This window comes from Symphodus melops (assembly GCF_947650265.1).
Source record: "Symphodus melops genome assembly, chromosome: 3".
Classification (NCBI taxonomy): Eukaryota; Metazoa; Chordata; class Actinopteri; order Labriformes; family Labridae; genus Symphodus; species Symphodus melops.
In genome coordinates, this window is record NC_136693.1 from 27,994,099 (window position 1) to 28,013,485 (window position 19,387).

General features: G+C 41.8%; 1 protein-coding gene across 3 annotated transcripts in view; it reads right to left on the minus strand.

Annotated features, from left to right (window-relative positions):
• Positions 1 to 1,702: 1,702 nt before the first annotated feature.
• The window catches only part of bnc1 (basonuclin zinc finger protein 1), a 54,988-nt gene continuing 37,303 nt past the window's right edge, over positions 1,703 to 19,387 (minus strand). For 2 of the 3 annotated variants that reach the window (XM_079340168.1, XM_079340167.1), the window contains exons 2-5: positions 12,629 to 12,731; positions 9,782 to 10,017; positions 5,616 to 7,660; positions 1,703 to 4,017 (exon numbers count right to left, since the gene is read on the minus strand). In XM_079340168.1, coding sequence (XP_079196294.1) covers positions 3,213 to 4,017; positions 5,616 to 7,660; positions 9,782 to 10,017; positions 12,629 to 12,731 — 3,189 coding nt within the window. In that variant the 3' untranslated portion in view covers positions 1,703 to 3,212. Of the gene's footprint in view, positions 4,018 to 5,615; positions 7,661 to 9,781; positions 10,018 to 12,628; positions 12,732 to 19,387 lie in introns of those variants that run through there. The other variant, XM_079340169.1, reaches the window with a different exon arrangement.

Here is a 19,387-nt window from a genome sequence, read left to right on the forward strand (position 1 = left end):
ATTTGAACAAGGCTCCTTCTTTTCCCAAATCTGTTCCATATTTACCACTTAACCGTTTTTGAAAGTGGTTCACTGTTTCTTAAAAATAGCCCAATGGATACACGTTGTTCCAGAAACAGATACAGCTCTGTGGAGGAAGCTGAGCAAGTGCTCCACCTCTACAGATCAACCATGTTCTCTGCTGAATGTGTCGCCTACATGCAGCACACAGGAGGGACTGAAATAACCCATTGTGCCCTCACTGAGTGGTACTAGATTTCTGCAACGTGCCAGAGAAAAAGGATGGGGGCCACTTGTCAGAACTGGGTTTTTCAGCTCCTAAGTGATGAGGAACAGCTCTGCAGGCTTGCTAATGTACAGTAAATGTGATGGGTGGGTTGAATTGTTGAGTTATGCAAGGCTTTCAGCCCTCTGTAATAGTGCGATACTTTGGCATGTTGTGTAACAGATTTGTCCTCCTCGCTTTTTCAATGTGGGCCCAACGATACTTCCAGTGTCCCCCGTCCATTTCCATCCATGCCCTTTCACTTTTCATAGCAGTATGACAACCATTTATTCAGCTCTTCAATGGCTTCAAGAGATTTTTTTTTCTTTCACTTGTCCGTTTTTTTAAATGCAAATTGTAATCGCTATCATCTCGAACGTTCTTTCTTTTTTTCATGTTGAAAAAAAAGGATCAAACCTCATAAATTGTGTTTTATAGTCAAAACACAATTTATCAAACTACAATAAATTATCTCTGGCCTCATGTAATATGACATATTACTGATATGCTGTGATACCTGAAAATGAGGCAGTAAAGCAGGCTGCTCTCTTTCTGCCATGTTCTGGCCTTTGATTGATTCTCAAAAATAACAAATTTAAGATAACCAATTCTTTCGATTTTAGCATTAACCGTTAAGACGTTGTTTCCCTTCCAACAGTTTCGCTTTGTGTCTGTCTGAGGTTTATAAGTGTTGCTTCTCCGAGCACTCAGTGTTTCAAGGCCTACAGGGAGTTTGCCTGGATCTGATCATACAGCTGCAGAGGTGCAACAAGCCTTCTCTTAAACCCTCCTTTTATAAACAACATTTCATTTTTTATCTTTTTTACTCTACTTGTAAGGTGTCCTTGGGTTTTTTTTAAAGGCGACCATAAATAAAATATATGATAATTATTATATAATGTGTATTTCGGTCTGAATGTTTACATTAAGGAAAGGATGGCAGTGTGTTAGTGGCAAATACAGGAAACAACTGTATGTAATCAGTCTACAGTATGTATGTATATATATATAGTAAATGAACTGGTGGTGTAAAAGCGCTTTTACGATGAAGGGGACACCTGCACATTCAAACCCCGACACCAACAAAGCAGCAGGAGCAACATGGCGTAAAGTGTCCTGCCCAGGGATCGAACTCTCGACCTTCCAGTTAGGAGATGATCGACTCTTCCAACTGAGCCACAGGTTCTATTAAAGTAATATTTATGCATATATACTGTGCTTGCACGTGTTTTATATACAGTATGTATAAATACAGTATGTGTATATATGCACGTGTGTGTGTGTGTGTGTGTGTGTGTGTGTGTGTGTGTGTGTGTGCATATGTGTGTGTCGGCCTATGTGCAAATTTGTGTCTGTATTAATGAGAGGAATAATGACTGTGTGTGACGTTTTATCGGGTATGACATTGAATGGACCGAGTCTTGTAAACATATGGCTTTTTATTTAATTTGAATGGATATTGTAACAACAAATCAAAGGAAACATGATCACCTATCAACATATGTTTGTTTTTGTTTCTTTTTTTTTAAACAAATCCAAACAACAAACATTTTAGATCTGGCCCATTGTATTTAAATATAGACGGAAAAAATATGCAAAATACAGAGCAAAACTGAAAAAGCGAACAATGGTGAAATTATTAGACATGTACAACACAATTTTCTCGTTAATTTATTTTGGAAGAAAATAACAAAAACATGAAACATGTTAGTGGTTAAATTTGTTGTACAGTATATTTTTTGGTTTCTTTAAGATAACAAATAACACTATTCACAGAATATACAGTTCAGTAATCATTTTGTTTACCAGCTCTGTTTTAGGATGTGCTCATGTGTGGGGCCATTATCATAAACTGCAATTTTTAAATTTCTTTTTCTCAGTGTTTGACTCATTCACAGTACATGCTACCAGCCTCCAGACACAGCATATTTAAAGCTGTTTGTCTAGTCGTTCAGATCCTGCAAGCAACCACACAAACAATACAGGAGCAATGCGTTCTTCAAGTCTCATCCCATGAGCAGAGTTCTTTACAGAAGCACCACCACAATCCAAAAATATTTCCTTTCTCCCCAGTCAACTGGAAGTATTTATTTATTTATTTTTTTGTTCATTGACTTGATCATATTTTACAAGAGACCCCGGCTGAATACTGCTCATGAACACAAAGTAGATTGGACTGGGTGGGCCCTTTTAATACTGCATACCCCACATACAGTATGAAGGGGTTTCTATGGACTGGAAAAAATCTTTGGTCAACTTTAGCAGTATGTAACAACCATAACAGTAGAGACAAGTCAAAACACCATACAGTAACTTATTGTTCAAGTTCACAACACTATAGCTTTTTTCAACAAAGACGCTTTTTGAACACCATTGCCAAAATGAATGAAATGACACAAGTATGGTTTACTTCACTACTGCTTTTGATCAAGACAATATGCACAGCTTCATAGGAAAGATGAAGAAATCTGACGACAAAAACACTTGAAAAATCTCTCACATGATACTGTTTCATGGCTCAACTCTCACTAGGACAAAACGTGGATAAAAATCAGTTCACACACAATTATTTCTTTTGATTTAAACGGGGCTGGCAGGCAAACCAATAAGAAAAAATAAGAACAAGATAACAAGAAAAGATTGAGATTTGTTAAGCTTACATTTCTCAAACCTTGAGTGTTTGGAGTGTTTTCTATGTAACGATGCATAGCACACATAAATACGTGCTACGCTTTATCGGGTTTTTTTTGCCTCATGTTCCTTAAGAGAGTTGCTTTCACAGAACACAGAAACTTTTGATTTTATCTTCTTTTCATATTCCATAAAAAATGGATGGACTATGGTACAGTATGTATTCAAAAAGTGCTGATTGGTGAGCCTTTAGGTGCCCGAAAACAACAAAACGAACATTGTAACAAAGGAAATATTGGCATTGGAGTTCATATTTCTACTCCTGGTCCATTGCTGCACCTGAGCTAACAGTCAGGTTTCGATGAAGGTTTGGGTTCTGGCTGTGTCTGTTTCTGCTCCGCACAGAGGAGAAGGATGTATCACAGCCGGGGACTTTACACTTGTGAAGCAGTCGGAGATGGACAGTCTTGTAATGGGCCCTGAATGTGCCCTTGTTGCTGTACACTTTTTTGCAGACATGGCAGGTTATTGGGGATCCTCCACCACCACCTCCGTGAAGCCCACCTTGTCCTCCTCCCATGGTGCCCAGGGTCCTTTCTCCCCCGAGTGCCAGCTCCTCCCCCCCAGGCCTCCCCACACTAATCCCATCATAGCTTTCATCACTGTCCTCTTTTGCGAGGACCTCCTCATCCTCCTCAATCCCATCGCCTTCCTCACTGCAGGCCCCATCCGAGTCCCAGGAAGATCGGGCGCTGCCGCTTCCACGAGGTGGAGCAGAAGAGGAGGTACTCAGGTCCAGGACTGCCCCATCCTCTGCACTTCCACCACCTTCACCTAATCCCTCCATCTCACGTAAAGGAGACGCCTCAGCGCTGTATTGGGCTGTGGACATTTTGCTCATAGGGAAGACCAGGCCCATACGGTTGTGGCCCCGGAAGATGACAGAGGTTTGGCTGTTAGGGTCTCGATGGGTCAGATCTCTGTCCTGCTGGTCTTGGCAGTAGTCCAGGCCGACAGAGTCTCTATCTCTACACTGGGATGAGGGTGAGTAGAGCGTGTTAGATGGACTGAAGGAATCTTTGGTGAGCAGCTTGTGGTGCAGATTCAAATTTGCACTGTGTCTGTTTATAGAAAAAAAGAAACCTGCATTAGTAATCAGTTGAACTTTAACGTTTTTAAGCATTTTTAAATTCAGCACAAAGAGACAACAAACGACCCAACAGGTGATAGTAAGATAGCAATACAATGAACCTCACAATAATTACAAAACAACACAGCGTCTTTAACTGATGCAATGAATACATATTTAAAATACACTTGGATGAGTACAACACATAAACCAACAAATTAATTATCAATATAACTCGAGGGAAGTGTTAGTAATTCAGTATCATATTCTAATTCATAAACTGTATATATAATAAGCAGAGTGAAACTGAACATGATCTCACTGTTTACTTATTTAAAAATATTAAGTGGCTTTAGCCAAATGAATTTGGTCTTTCTCTGCCCCAGAACAAGATCTATATAATAGTGAATTTTTTTTGTTCTAAAATGCATTTTCGGGATATTTTTTCTTTATTAGATTGGACAGCTGAAGAGAGTCAGGAAATGTTGGGTTGAGAGAGAGTCGGGGATGACATGTCACAAAGGGCCGAGGTCGGATTTGAACCCCAGGGGGCTCTGTACATCATAACCACTAGGCTATACGACACCCCTATTATTAATAATATTATACACACAATTTGATTTTTAGCTTGCAGTGATTTATAGAAAATCTTCAGCTGAAAGATTCACAAGTACAAATCAAAGGTTGTTTGGTAAATGTTCTCACAAAAATCAGGGGTATGAATTCATCTTCACAAAAATAACAAACTGTATGGGGTTACACAGTCAGGCTTTTTCACATCTCTAAAAACAGCATTAATAAATTAAGTAAGGAAAAAGTAGAAGTGTGAAATCAAAACTCTTTACAGGCCGAGGTTAATATGTGCTCCTGTGTTTTAAGGTGCAGGCGTTTCTGTTAATACCACGCTGTGTGGCGTGCAGGCTTCACAGCCTTTTGCATTCTAACCAAACGTAATCTGATCTGATCAAATATATTTTCTTGTTTCCGAGGCACAAGGTTGAGAACCAATAATAGTACTGAATTATTGATAAACATGGTGAAAGGATCAATAAGGACATCCCGAGCTGAGGAATGACTCTTAACCTGTTGGAAACAATAAAATGTTCAGGTTGCTGCTTGTGGTAGAGCAGAAAAAATTGACACCCATCCTTAAACTGTCCTTTCACTCATGTCTCATTGAGAGTGTCCAGGACACTTTTAAAAAATAGATTTTTAATCTCAATGAGTTTTTCTTCCTGGTTAAAAACAAAACAAACAAGTTCATCTCGTGTCCACTTGAGGCTGGCTGCAAAAGCCCCTTAAATCTCAAACACACCCATGTTTTTACATTATGAAGGATTGAAGTAATGCATAGTAAGGAGTGTGACTGATGTAAATGAAAGCTTAAGCTCAAGGACCACCTCAGCTCTACCTCTTATTCTGTTACTAGCTTGACCGAAAGTTAGGTTTCGACAACCTTTTCAAATACTGCCATCATTTGGCCTCACAACTCCCCTTCAGAAACCAATGAGGACGTCACTGAGACTGTGTCCATAGTCTATGGGTTTCCTTAAGCTATTCCGATGATGAAAAAATATCAATGCCTCTCACCTGTCTCGGCTCCTGCGTGAAGGGAAGGCAGCGTTGCAGCCATCCACTGTGCACAAGTGCATCTCCTTGAGGTGGACGTTTTGGTAGTGCATCTTGACACTATAGGGGTTCTTAAAGGTTTTACTGCAGATCTCACAGTGGTGTGGCAGGTCAGCGTCAGGGTCAAGGTGAGACAAACCTGAGTCACCATAGTCATCTACACAGGTGTCCGACCCTTCCCTTTCATGGTCTATGAGCCTGGATGTGCCGCCATTCGTCACCCTGTGCTCACTCCCCTCCCATCTTAGCTCTGAAATCAGGTTTGTGTGCTCCCTGCCCTCCTTTTCTGCATTGCCATCGGGTTCCTGACAATGGAAGTTATTGTCACAGTGATTCTCCGCCAGTCTGTTTTCAAAAGGGGACAACGCACAGGAGATAACATCTGTTTCAGCATGACTTGGCCCATTGTCTTTGTCCTCTCCTCCTGTAATGTCTCTTTCTAGAGTTTGGTCCAACAAACGCTTGGCACCCTCCCGTTCCTTTCCTTCACCCATGTAAGTCTCTTTCTCTTCTCCACGTTCTCTCGGGCCCATATGCCCCTCGGCTTGGCTACACGCTTCCTTGTCATGTGAATGTAACGGAGCCTCCTCCTCTGAGCTGTTGTCTTTATCCATCAGCTCATCTTGCTCCATTGCCTCCTTCTCTATCTTTATTGGCATGCTTGACTTACGAGACTTTTTCTTTGGTATATGATCCATCATGTAAGGTTCGGGCGCTGTGATGGGTTTAATGGGTACAGAGGAGGACAACAGAGGAAGGGAGGGTAGTGTCCCTGGTGTGTTTGCAAGCTCTGCGGGGGTTACCAGGCTTCGGTAGAAAGGCAGGACTGGCTGTACAGTTTTCAAGTTAGGAAATAGGATGCCACTCTGGCCCATGCTGGGAAAAGAGCTGCTGTGGAGTTTCGAACCAGAGTCCACATGGCTTATCATGTAACTGGGAACAGACTTGTGGGATTCTGAAGAGCATACAGGAATTGGGGTTCCATATTCAGACCTCTTCTCATCTTGAGAGTTCTCATCAGCAGACAAGCTTCCCCGCAGGTCTTTGTCTCTGTTGTTTCGGTTCATAGGCATGTGTAGTCGAGGGTTAGGATTGGCACTATGGCGATTGCGACTTCGCAGTGAGCTAAACACCATGTTGCAGCCGTCTATGGTACACTTGTGCTTGATCTTCAGGTGTACTGCGTTGTAGTGGATTTTCAATGTGCCCTTGTCGTAGAATGTCTTCTCACAGGCGTTGCAAAACACACGACCCTTCTTCAGAGAGCCTCCTCCACCACTTCCTCCGCCACTCCCGTTCCCATTCCTGTCCAGGGAGCGCAGCTTGCCCTCTGGTGACATCTGTATATCAGAGCTCATAGAGGGGGTGCATGGAGTGGAGGGCCCATCAGAGTAGTTATCACTAGTTGAGAAGTCCTCTGCCTCAATTTTCGTGGTAGTGGAGAGGCTGTCCAGTGGTTTGTCACCACTTAGGTCAATATCAGCAGTAAATGAGGCCGAGCTTGAGCCTAGCAGGCTGCTCTCTGAAGGGTGTGAGAGAGAGAGGGGGTTTTCCCTGCCTAGACCATCCCGCCCTTGATCATCTCGTCTCGGTTGCTCCATTGATCCACGGCAAGGTTGCTGGTGTTGCTGGTGGTGTTGCTGTAGTCCCCCTGTAGGTGAGCCAAGGAACGGCGTTGGGACAGAGCCTAAGAGCTGGAAGGGCAGCATGAATGCCATGCTGTTAATAAAGTTCTCAAAGTGGTGCATGCTGTTGCCGCCAAGCTTTTCAACTTTTGATGCAGAGAGGTTGGCAGCAGTGCGCGGGGTGTTGCGCTCAATGAATGTGCGGATATCTGAGTTGGTGCGGGTGCTGGGAACCAATACTGCCTGGCCCTCCTTGTCCTGCAGAGCCATTAGCTCCACAATGGACTTGGTCTCCCCAAAACGGAGGAACTGCTGTAGCGTGGCAATCTCCTCCTCAAAAGTCATGATGGCCCACCGGTCGAGCACCTTTCCTGCTACATCCTATAGACAGCAAAAAGGGTACAGGATAGGGGAGTGGGCAGGGGTGTGAAGTAGATTGGGGGGGAAGGGAAAGTCAAAAAAGTAAAAGGAGAGAAAGGAATTTCCTCATTAGCATTATAAGCGTATGTTGGGTTGCTTATACATATTCAAAGCACGGGTTAGATGACACACCCTATAAAACAGACTGACAGGGCAGCTAAATAAAAGAATCAGATGGAGTGTTAATATTAGCGTGTAGCACTGAACCCCGAGAACACGTTTCCTCTTGCAGGTCATTTCTCTTCATTTAAATCATGTGGATCAGCTGAAGCAGGCAGAGGAAAACACACACGCGTGGGTCATGGTCGGAACATGCATAATGGCATACTAGCAGACACACTCGTACACATTTCCTCAGCAATGCAAAAATAAATATGTGCACATACATGCATGCACACACACACGCTCGCGCCAACACACACACACACAAATATATAAAGACACACAAGTAGGGGTGGGGGTGATCAGAGGACGGATCACATTGATCAAGAGGGTCCTCTCTCCCTTAGCCCAGCAGTAATCACATGTGAGTCAGGCGTCTTTGAAAGTGAGCGGGTTCATGCCGTAACCATGATTAATATTTCATCACAGAGCATTCATTGGGCGCCTGTCGAGGATTTTGACTCTACGTTCGCCATTAGATGAGCTAACATGAATTAAACGCAGCCCAGCTTGAATACTTAATGATATACTAATCGAAGTGAGAACTTGCTCTGACACAGTGCCTGCAGCCCAGGCCTTGGCAAGCTGGTTTCTAGCTTGAGAGGAGATCTGAAGCAAAAGACAATTTTTACAAATCTACCAGGCACAGTTTGGAGACCTCCACAAGCCCGTGGTACCAAAGCAACCACATCAGCAAGAATCTCAGACACTTCAAGTTGTTTTGGTTGACACATCACTGTCCTACTCTGGGCTATTTTCAGAGCCATGCTCTCCTAACCACCCTAATTCCTCCTTCTCCTTTACCTCAGAATTTATTTCAGTCTTCCTCTTCATGTGCTGATTTTCAAGCTTTCCTTATATTATACAGTTTGCACTCAAAGGCTCCGGATTATAGAGAAATGTCCTGATCCAATTTTCTTTGATGCCGATTTGATTTGAAGGCTATTTTGACTCTAAAATATTGCAAAGAACATCGGTTGAGAAAAAAATATTTAAAAATATTTCAGACACTTGACCAACATAACATCTGTTAAATTATTCCACAACATGAAAAAGATGTTAGGTGCATTGGTTGCCTGCTTTTAAGTGGGAACAGTGCAGAACATACATTAATTAGCCATCTATCTAGTTAGTTCTTTATGTTAGGATGAAACAACAAATTCTATTCCTCCCCATTTATAAATCCTTCTTCATTAATAAGCCTTTATTCAAAGCTGATAAGGGATGACATGTTAGAGCATTACTAATAGCTAACTCAGAAAAACAAGGCATGCACGGTCTGCTGTGTTTCTCTTTCGGCTGCTCTTGGCTCACGTTGACTGGTTTCGACAGTAAACGGATATGATGTCAGAATTTTTTTTTACGTGTCTAAAATTGTCCAATTAAAAAATCCAGAGACTTTAGTGAATCAATGTTTATTCCCATTCTATTTAAATAATTACAGTTTACTAATTTAAAGTGGGAGGGTCTACATTTTGAGAGTTTGCTTTCCTTACAATATTAAGTCAGTCTCAGGTTTCCATATAAATACAGAAGTAGAGCCAGCATGTGATAAGTTATCCAAGCATCGGAGGCAAGGGAAAAACAGCTAGCATGGATGTGTCCAACATGCCAACTTTTCTAAGCTGTCATACGTATCAAAGAGCAATGTAAGAGTAATCTTGGATTTTCAGGGCCGACCTACATTGGAACTTATTCTTGATACTCATAATTCTCCACTGCTCTCATCAGTCGTTACTACAGCTGTAGAGCCGGTGGGCAGATACATAAGTAGTTGTTTTTGACACAGATTTGCTGTCCCCTCTGCATCCTTTGCTGACTTCAGCTGTGCATCCACCACAGACCTGGCATTAAAATTGTTCTTCTCCTAACAATTATAATCACTCAACATGCACAGAGGTAACCCTCGTTATTGTTCACCTGGAGCACGTATCCTCGTATGTAGTCCTGCAGAGTCCAGTCGAGTGCATTAAGAATCTGGATGACCTCCTCCTGCTTCAGGACCGAGAAGAGGCGGTCCAGGAGAATCTTGAGGCGGATTGGAATGGCTTGAGTCCCGTACAGCATCAGGCTGCAAATATCAAACACCACGTTGGAGTGCACAATCTCCACCTGGCTGCTCTGGTACATGTGGTGCACCTTCAGCTTACTGAGAGCTAGAGAACACACAGCAGATTTTACCTGATTAGTCATCATGGCAACACTCTGGTGCCTTGAAATAAATTCACACAAACATGAAGATTTCCTGAATTTTTGGGGGTGAGCCGATGTGACAGATACTATATCCCAGCAATGTATCCCAACAAGTGAGGGGGAGGGGATGATGGCGTTTATATCATGTGTCTGTTGCATAGAAACATAGATACTTTATTGAGGAAAATTCAAGCAATATTTAAGTCAGACAGTATGCAAACATGTTATCAAATCCCTCCCTGCATTAAATAAAACTGCCTAATTTAGATTTTCATTTGCCTGTATGATCTCTGAATGTGTCAAACTACACATCGCATCGACATATTTGTTGCATACAAAGGTAGAAATTGTCATCATACGGTCACACTCTGTCGCTTCATCCATCCATTCAATGTTGTTCTGATTAGATCAAGGCCTGCCTCCTAAGGCACAGACACACACACGCGCACACACACACACACACACACACACACACACACACACACACACACACACACACACACACACACACACACACACACACACACACACACACACACACACACACACACACACACACACACACACACACACACACACACACACACACACACACACACACACACACACACACACACACAAGGATCGCCTCCTGCTGTGAGGTGCATGTGTGATCAAGCAAGTCAGGATGTTTTAACAACAAAAGGAGAGAGCACAGAAACATGAACGAGTATAGAAGGGGATGAAAGAAACTTAAAACAGAAGAAGAAACAACTTAAAAAACTTAAGCTATTAAAGCTATGATATACTGTAATAATTTATGAATTCACGTTTATTCATTTATGAGGTCCAATGCCCACTCAGTGATTCGAAGAAAACATGTTAACATTTAAGATGGTTAGTTATTTATATCAATTTTATTTTAATTTTTTTAAGGGGTTTACATGTAAAATGTGTGTTCAGTATCAGTGGATAATTTCAAACCATTTTAGGTAATGGTAGCTCGGGCCGTAGGGACTTGGGTTGGGAACCAGAGGGTTGTCGGTTCAAGGCCCGACGCGAGGCCCCCCCCCCCCCCCCCCCCCCGCGTGACAACACCCCCAAAAATCCAGATACAGCACCAGCAGTACCTCTGTCCGACTCACAGAAACAAAGCTTCCATACATATAAAAAGAAATTGCTCTTCACACCAGCAGTAACACTACCTCCATGTGATTCAGTGTTATTCAAAATGATAGTGGGTTTTCCTTTTACAGGAGCTGAGGAAGTGTAAAAACTGATTCAGCAGGTATCAGTGTCACAAATGATGATATTCTCATAAAATAATAAGTTGAAATGCTATGTGGCGATATTTGAAGGGGAGGTGTGTGATACATAAAACAGTGTTTTAATTATGCAAACATTGGAAAATCTAAAAATAGAAACAATGAAAAAATATTACAGCAGGAAGCTACAGGTGCAATCTGACCGCTATATCTCTGCTGCCGACTCTTGAAGCTTGTAAAGTAGCACAGTGAATTAATTTCTTTCAATGTTAAGTGCAAATAACAAAATTCATTAGCAATATATATATTTATATATATTTTGAATCATGTGTTTGAAAAAGGCTGTGAAAAAAACCAAAAATTGTTTACTTTTTTGTAGAAAACCAAAGACCACAAGCTGTTGGTTTAAGTTGTTTTCTACTTGTGAAATATATTTTTAATGTTAAAATAACAATAAATGTAGAGATCACAGTTATGGACATTTCCAAATGTATCATTAAGCTGTAACAACCCAGGGCAGGAACTCTTTAATCTTAATCCATTTGAATTTATTAAAAATAAATCAGAGTTCAAACAGGAAAAAACTGTGTTTGATTAAACCTTTATGTCCAATAAATGATTCTGCTGTGAATTAATCCAGCGGTGGCCATCGTGTTCGGCGAGCAGGAGCACACCATCAGACAGACGAACAGTTTGAGACTTCAGATTAATTGTTCTGATGGAAACTGAGCCAGTCACTCTGGAAAGTCCAAGGAACGTTCAACGCTTACTTGCAGCTTAAAGCAGGACACTTCGGCCTCTGTTTCACATCGTATGTGATGTAAAATCGATGCGTTCTTAGGAGGCAGGAGATGATGGAAAAAGGACAACACAAGGTTCGTGCTATGGTGACTGTTTCATGTAACTGAACCTATTCTCAGTATCAAAAGATGTGCAGAATAAAGCAAACTTGCAAGCAAAAAGCAGTATTGCAGCTCCATGTTGTTCACACTGGCTGCTGATAAGCCGAAGATTTTTTTTTGTGTGTTCTCAAATTGAAAAATTCTGTGTAAAGTTGAAATGAAAAAAAAAAAAAAAAAAAAAAAGCGTTCATTTGTATTCCCGTTCAGCTCACTCCAAAAATATCGGGACATTTTCAGTAAGTTTTGTGTCTCTGTGAAAACACCAAGATACTATAAGAAACCCCAGAAAAACAACAAGAACTATCTGCATTGTAACATATGTAAGCGATATGTGAGTATGTTTCTATTTGAATTAAAAACTAAAATCATTTGCTGTTCGCACATGCTATTCAGAGTTGGATGTCTTTGCGTTACCAGCGAGCTCTTACCGTGTGCCACCCAGCCGTGTTTGCAGTTTTCACACTGCCTCCTCTTCAGCTTCCCGGGCTTGAAGCTGTCACAGTTACAGTTCACCAAAGTGCAGCAAATAGCCTGTTAACACAAGATGAGCACAAAACAAAAAAAAGGCTGAAAATAGACTTTATTTCCAAACATGTCATGTATAAGAAATGATACCCGTCTGAGTCTTTAGAGTTTTTTCTTCTTTTCCTTGATGTGACTTGACATTGAAATATTAAGTGTTTTATTCTCCATGTGAAAATACTGAGTAAAAGTGGTGCAGGCAAGTGTGAAAATCTTTTTGGGCTGAACACATTTGTCAACACCTTACATGAAGGATCAATGTACGAGTAAGTCCACTTTATTTTATAATGGCAAGTTTGTTAGCATTTCCATGAAGAGAGCAACCTTAAATCACAAATAGAAATAAAAAGCCCTGTGAACTGTGAAAGTTAAGAACAATTGTGTAGCTTTGTTTGTCTTAAACAGATACATGAAAAATGTACGTTGCCCACGGAAACTGAAAGAAAGAGTGTGATTGCCTTAAGTAATTTTGCTCTCCCCCATGATCACTCATTGCCTGGTTTGCCCTGAGAGATAAGGACTAGCACAGCTGTGTGTGTGCGCATGTGGGTGTGTGTGTGTGTGTGTGTGTGTGTGTGTGTGTGTGTGTGTGTCTGCAGGGCAGGTTCTTTACAGTAACAAAAGGTCTTGGACCCACCTGGACCACCAAAACCATCAAAATCAATCAATGCCTTAGGCACAAACACACATGCGCACACACACACACACACACACGCACACACACACACACGCACACACAGACACACATATATAATGTGCACACACAGGTCAAAGTAGTCCACCCATTAGCTCATCTGCTAATGGACTTTATCTTTTCAGGACAAACATGCAGAATAGTAAAGTGAGTGGCCGACACAGTGTCTCAGAGTGAGGAGTGAATGGCAGTAATGAGAGGAGTTCTCCGGGTAGCTGCTGACTTGGCAGCGACCCCGCTGAGAAGACTCCACTACACCGATAAACTGAAAATGACTCCGATTACCCTCTTTCTCTGCCTTGGACAAAAAAAAAAATTCATTTACACACCAGGAACCGAGGAAAGAGCATCATCGGATTTATGATCAAAGCCGGTGTTGTTAGTGCTACATGCACTACGCCACCTCTCTCCCTCTGCATCTATAATGCATGATCAGTGGGGTTTTTAGTATACATGAGCCGCATGCTTAGCGCCTCACTGGAGCTTGCTGCTTCTTCAAGCCGAGAAGGAGGAAGAGTGTGGGTGGGTGGATGGGAAGGGCCCACCTCCTCCTCCTCATTTAGTCAGTCAGTTGGTTCTGTGCTAGAGGCGAAGCTTGTCCTTGAAATCTGAGATCACGTTAATTCACCTTACGATAACCTCCCATCGTTAGGACGGATAAAGCGACCCGACATGAAGGTGGCAGCAGCTCCCTGGCCTTGAACACGCTCCTGGTCCCGTGACATCCCTTCCCTTTGCTTTTTCTCTGCCGCCGCCTCTGTCAGGTTTTATCCCCGGCCGGCCAGTTTCGGACTCCTCGGGACAGTGGTGAGGTGTAAAAGCCCCTTTGCTCATCTCTCAGCCACATAATCCCATCATTACAGAGAACCAAGAACCAACACGGCCCAATTAGGCTAATCCCATCCCACTGTGAGCGCGCACACACCTCCTGCTGCTGCTCCTTCTAATATACATCTCAATCAGGTGCCCCTGCTCGCTCACCAGCCTGTAACACTCACACACACACACACACACACACATTCCAACACACAGTGTGCTTTAGGTCATTTATCTTAATTAGCGATTCATTTCATGAGTTCCTGGAACGAAGAAGAGGAGGGGGAAACATGGCAGAACAGGGAGCTAACATGACATTGGCTCTTGGCGACCCCCCCCCCCTCAGTTTCTTCACTGTTGTCACAACAAAGCCACGGCTGTTTGCATGCATCAATGAAGGAGATGACAAGACGACTAATTGCACAAAATGATGAAGCTCAGTGTTTCAGAAGCCAGAGCTAACACATTTCTCTTTATCAGTGATGTTAAACACATCCACTCCTCAACCTCCACACACGAGCCTCTCATTAGCATTTTGATAGTATGTGCTTTTGAATTAGTGATTCATAGTGCATGTTGTTGTGAAAGATAAACCACTGTCGTATTAACGTAGTTTAAATACTGCGCGTCGTCTTTTTTTTCCAACCAGTGATCCATCAAGCAAACTGAGGCGCTCCCAGAGAGCCACATCAGGTTGTCTAAATGTTCATTTATTATTAAAAGCCAGCAGATAAAAGAATCAGCATTTTTACCAACTCGGAGTTGTCTTAATTGTGAGCGTGTTTTTTCTTGAACTTGAGCTTTAAACCTGAATTTAAAATCATATTAGAAGCTCTTCTCAGAGCTTTAAACCTCATCTCAGCTCATTGTAAGGTGATGAGTTGGTTACTAAACTATATGACATTTTATCTAACTCCACTGGCTCATTATGTGACATTGAAAGCCTTGAAATAATTTTGCTTGAAGATTTTAATAGAGTACTTGTCAGGTGGTGTTAAAAACTATTTAGAAAATGTCATGGAATGAAAATACACCTTTTTCTCCATCCTGGTACGATGAACTCTTACAGCCTTGGTCCCTCTAAATCTCTTTATATATATAGATGTTTTTTCTATGTGTGGGTTTTCATGGCAGATCTTTGACTTTTCTTTTGTTCAGTCAGAAATCGTCTTTAGTCTTCTTGTGTATTTGTTCTTCTTCTCCCTCACTGTCTGTTAGTCGCAGTTAAAGTTGTCTCAGGTGAGGTCAAGAAAAGAGAAAAGAAGTTAGATAAAGAGAGGGGCAGTAAAACAAAAGAGTTATTAAACCGTGATCACAAAACCCTGAGTCATGATTGTTTGACAGAGAGTAGTCGTGTGTATAAAACACCTGTACGTGTTACGTGAAAACACACACTGCCATAAACACACAAAATCCCAATGATACGAAAAATAACACAAAGTCTTTCTATAATAAAGCAGCAACCACAGCATCATTCTGAATGACACTTTAACTAGATTCATTCAAATTTGACACCCAGCTGTTTCCTGGCTGAGACTAAACCTATCCCTCTCTCACTCTATGCCACGCTAAGAGCAGGGAAAAACATGCCGAAAGGAATATTAAGATATAGATTTAAAGTGACGTCGATGTGACAAACATCGACGTCGATATGCAAAGAACCCAAAAAGAAAACAAAAAACATTTTTTTCTCTGCAGAAAAATTGCAACACGGGTGCACACACATTCAAACACAGAAAAAGACACACACACACACACACACACACACACACACACACACACACACACACACACACACACACACACACACACACACACACACACACACACACACACACACACACACACACACACACACACACACACACACACACACACACACACACACACACACACACACACACACACACACACACACACACACACACACACACACACACACACACACACACACACACACAGAAGAAATAATTGGAATAGTCCCGGCCACAGTGCTTTCGAGATGGAGCAGAAGTGAACAGCTGCTTGGACTGAGACGGTTCGGGGATGGACGGCGACTCGTTGGCCTAATGCAGTGGAAAACTTATCAATTAGCAGCAGCCAGGCTCTCGCTGACACCCAATGGGGAAACAAGCTGCACTGGTGCCAAAGAGTGAATAATTACAGCGCCATCAGAAGCTCTGAGGAAGGTAGTGGAGGGCAGTGACGGCCGAGCCGGAGCGGATCAGGTTTTATTACAAGCCATTAATCAGTTAACAAGACGATTAAAGCACAGGGGAAACACAGAGGGAGGGAGGGTTTATATTGTTTTCATAAATAAATTTTTAAATGTAACATTTATACTGTAAACAGTGACTTTTGACAGAGCACATGAAACATGGGAGCACTGCAAGATGTAACAAATAAATAGATTCAATAATAGTTTGATATATAAGCACTATTTATGGTCCTGACGCTTCGAGATCAAACGACTAAAAACTGCTTGTGTAACGTTGCTAAGTCACTTTTACTCTTACATGACATGAATCGACTTTGTCCTCAACCGTATTGAAAGCCATTGTATGATGAGGTTACTAGTTTTCTAAAAACTGATTTAATTATATTCAGTTATTTTGATCAGCTCCAGTTTTATTTTCGGACACTTATAAATAAGTGTTTATATTTCCAGGTTAAGAAACACATTTGCTGTTTTCGTCTTCCTTTAAAACTGTCAAAAAGCTGTTTCTCTTTGTGCTGAATAAAAAATGCGATATAAATATATGATCAGCCATAAATTGAAAAATTATTAATAATTTACAAATCTTTAACATTGATGTTTTTTTTTAATGTTTGTTCAGACCTCAGTGAGGTCAAACAGTTTAATGTAAAAACAACAACGAAAGTAAATCTCAGCTTTTTTAAGAATTCACCTCCAACTTTCACTCAACATTTTTTTTTTCTTTTCATATTAAATGTTTCACTTTTTCACCACAAAAATAAATGTAAATAAAATTACACCTTCACTCCGTAATTAATATCAAAAACACTGACTTTTATTTTGGTAATCAAAAATCTACTGAACAGATGAGTTGGTCTGATTCAGTTTAGTGTTTTTACATTAAAGAACAAAACAGGTTTTTAAAGGACAAATTCAGCGAAAAATCAGTGTTCACATGCACACACACTCATGCACACACACGCACACACACACACACACACACACACTCATGGGAGAATGAGGTATCTTAGCCCAGCCAGAAAACACAAAAAGCTCAAGAATTTAGTGGGAGGACAGTGTTCCTGGTACCACTCAGGCATCCTCTTAATTACAACGCTTTGCACCAGTAAAACCGCAGCAGCACCAAAACTTGTAGCTGACTTCACCTGGCCCCACTGTCCATCCCGTGTGTGTGTGTATGTGTGTGTGTGTGTGTGTGTGTGTGTGTGTGTGTGTGTGTGTGTGTGTGTGTGTGTGTGTGTGTGTGTGTATGTGTGTGTGTGTGTGTGTGTGTGTGTGTGTGTTTGAAATAAGAGACAGAATACAGACTTGTGAATAAATCATGCCTGGGACTGAGTTGTGGATATGTCAGCAAAGCCGTAAACGTTAATTGATGACAAGATTTAGTTAAAGTGAGGTTACATGATCTGCTCAGCAGGAAACATGATCCTGCCTCAGCTTTGATTTAATGTTGCTCCGCTAAGAAAGAGGAAGCACTTAAATACACAGCAAGTGTAAAAAAAAAAAAAAAAGAAGAAAAAAAAAAGTCACTTGTGATATCGCCTGAAAATGTGACTTTAGGTTTGACATAAAAAAATCTCACACACAAACTTTCAACTGCAATATCACATTGTATGTGTGAATTGCACTGCTCCTTTAAAGTGGACTTTTTTTGTCAGGTCGAGCAATTAAACTTCACCTGATTTAACAAATGAAAGTACGAAGGGTGGCGGGTTTTTAACACTGCTTTGGAGCTGAAAAGAAAAAGACAAACTTAGGGAAAGCCTGGTGAGTGCATGTGCTGACAGGCTGTGTTTGAGCCTATTAAGAGTCCATACAGCCCAAAGACAGCGTGAAAAACTCATTATTTCATACTCATCCAGCAGTCAATCACTCGCAAGCTCACATGCACAGAAAAACGCAACATGTTTTGAACCTAGAGCAGACAAAAGATAGCAAATCTTTACCTGAATATCCATGAAAGTGGCTGTCTTCTTTAAAGAAAGGGAAAAAAAATACTTAAAAAGACAATGAGTTGGTATATAAGAGGGAGGGAGGCGAACCCAAGTTTGGTTGGCTTCCTGGTGTTTGTGGCTCCCGGTCAGGAACTCGGAGGGAGTGTTTGGCTCCGAGAAGGAGTAAATGAGGGGAACATGTTAGTACACTGAGTCTGAGAGAGTTTGGCTCCCAGCTACGCTCTGATTAATATCAGATCTCCCTCTCTCCTCGCCTGCCTCTTGACAATCTTGTCACATCTGGCTGACAAATCCTCACAAGCCTTTTGGTGGCAGCGCAGAGCACACGCAAGGGACAGCTGTATGTGTGTGTGTGTGTGTGTGTGTGTGTGGAGGGGGGTTCTCGGGGTGTTAAGGGGGTAGGTTGGGGCCAGGAGGGGCGGATCGCAGCTTGAGGAGTTGCTGAAGGGGGTTAAAGGCAGGAGCAGATACCCCACACCCCTCCATCCTCTCATAGAAGGACCATCATGAACCTAATGAAGCTGACGAGGTCGGAAGGCTTTAGCTGCCTCTCACACAGAAAACACACTCACAGACACAAACGTACAGAAAGCTGCGTGTGAAGAAGGCCCCTATGTTCTGTTTACATACATGAGTGTGTGTGTGTGTGTGTGTGTTTGTTGGCCCTGCAGCATTAACAGAGAACAGACACAGAGAGGTGATGGAGAGAGAGAGAGAGAGAGAGAGAGAGAGAGAGAGAGAGGGAGCAAAAGATGGAAAGAATGATATAGCAGCAGGAATAAAGAGATATCACATACGTGTTAAAGTAAAGCCACAGAGGGTCATTTAACACACACACACACACACACACACACACGCACACACACACACACACACACACACATTTAAACAATCTAAATCAGTATCATGGTTTGCTGTATAAAGGCCCACTCTCACTCTGTACAGCAAATGAACAAAGGTTCCCTTTAAAAGCAAAATAAAC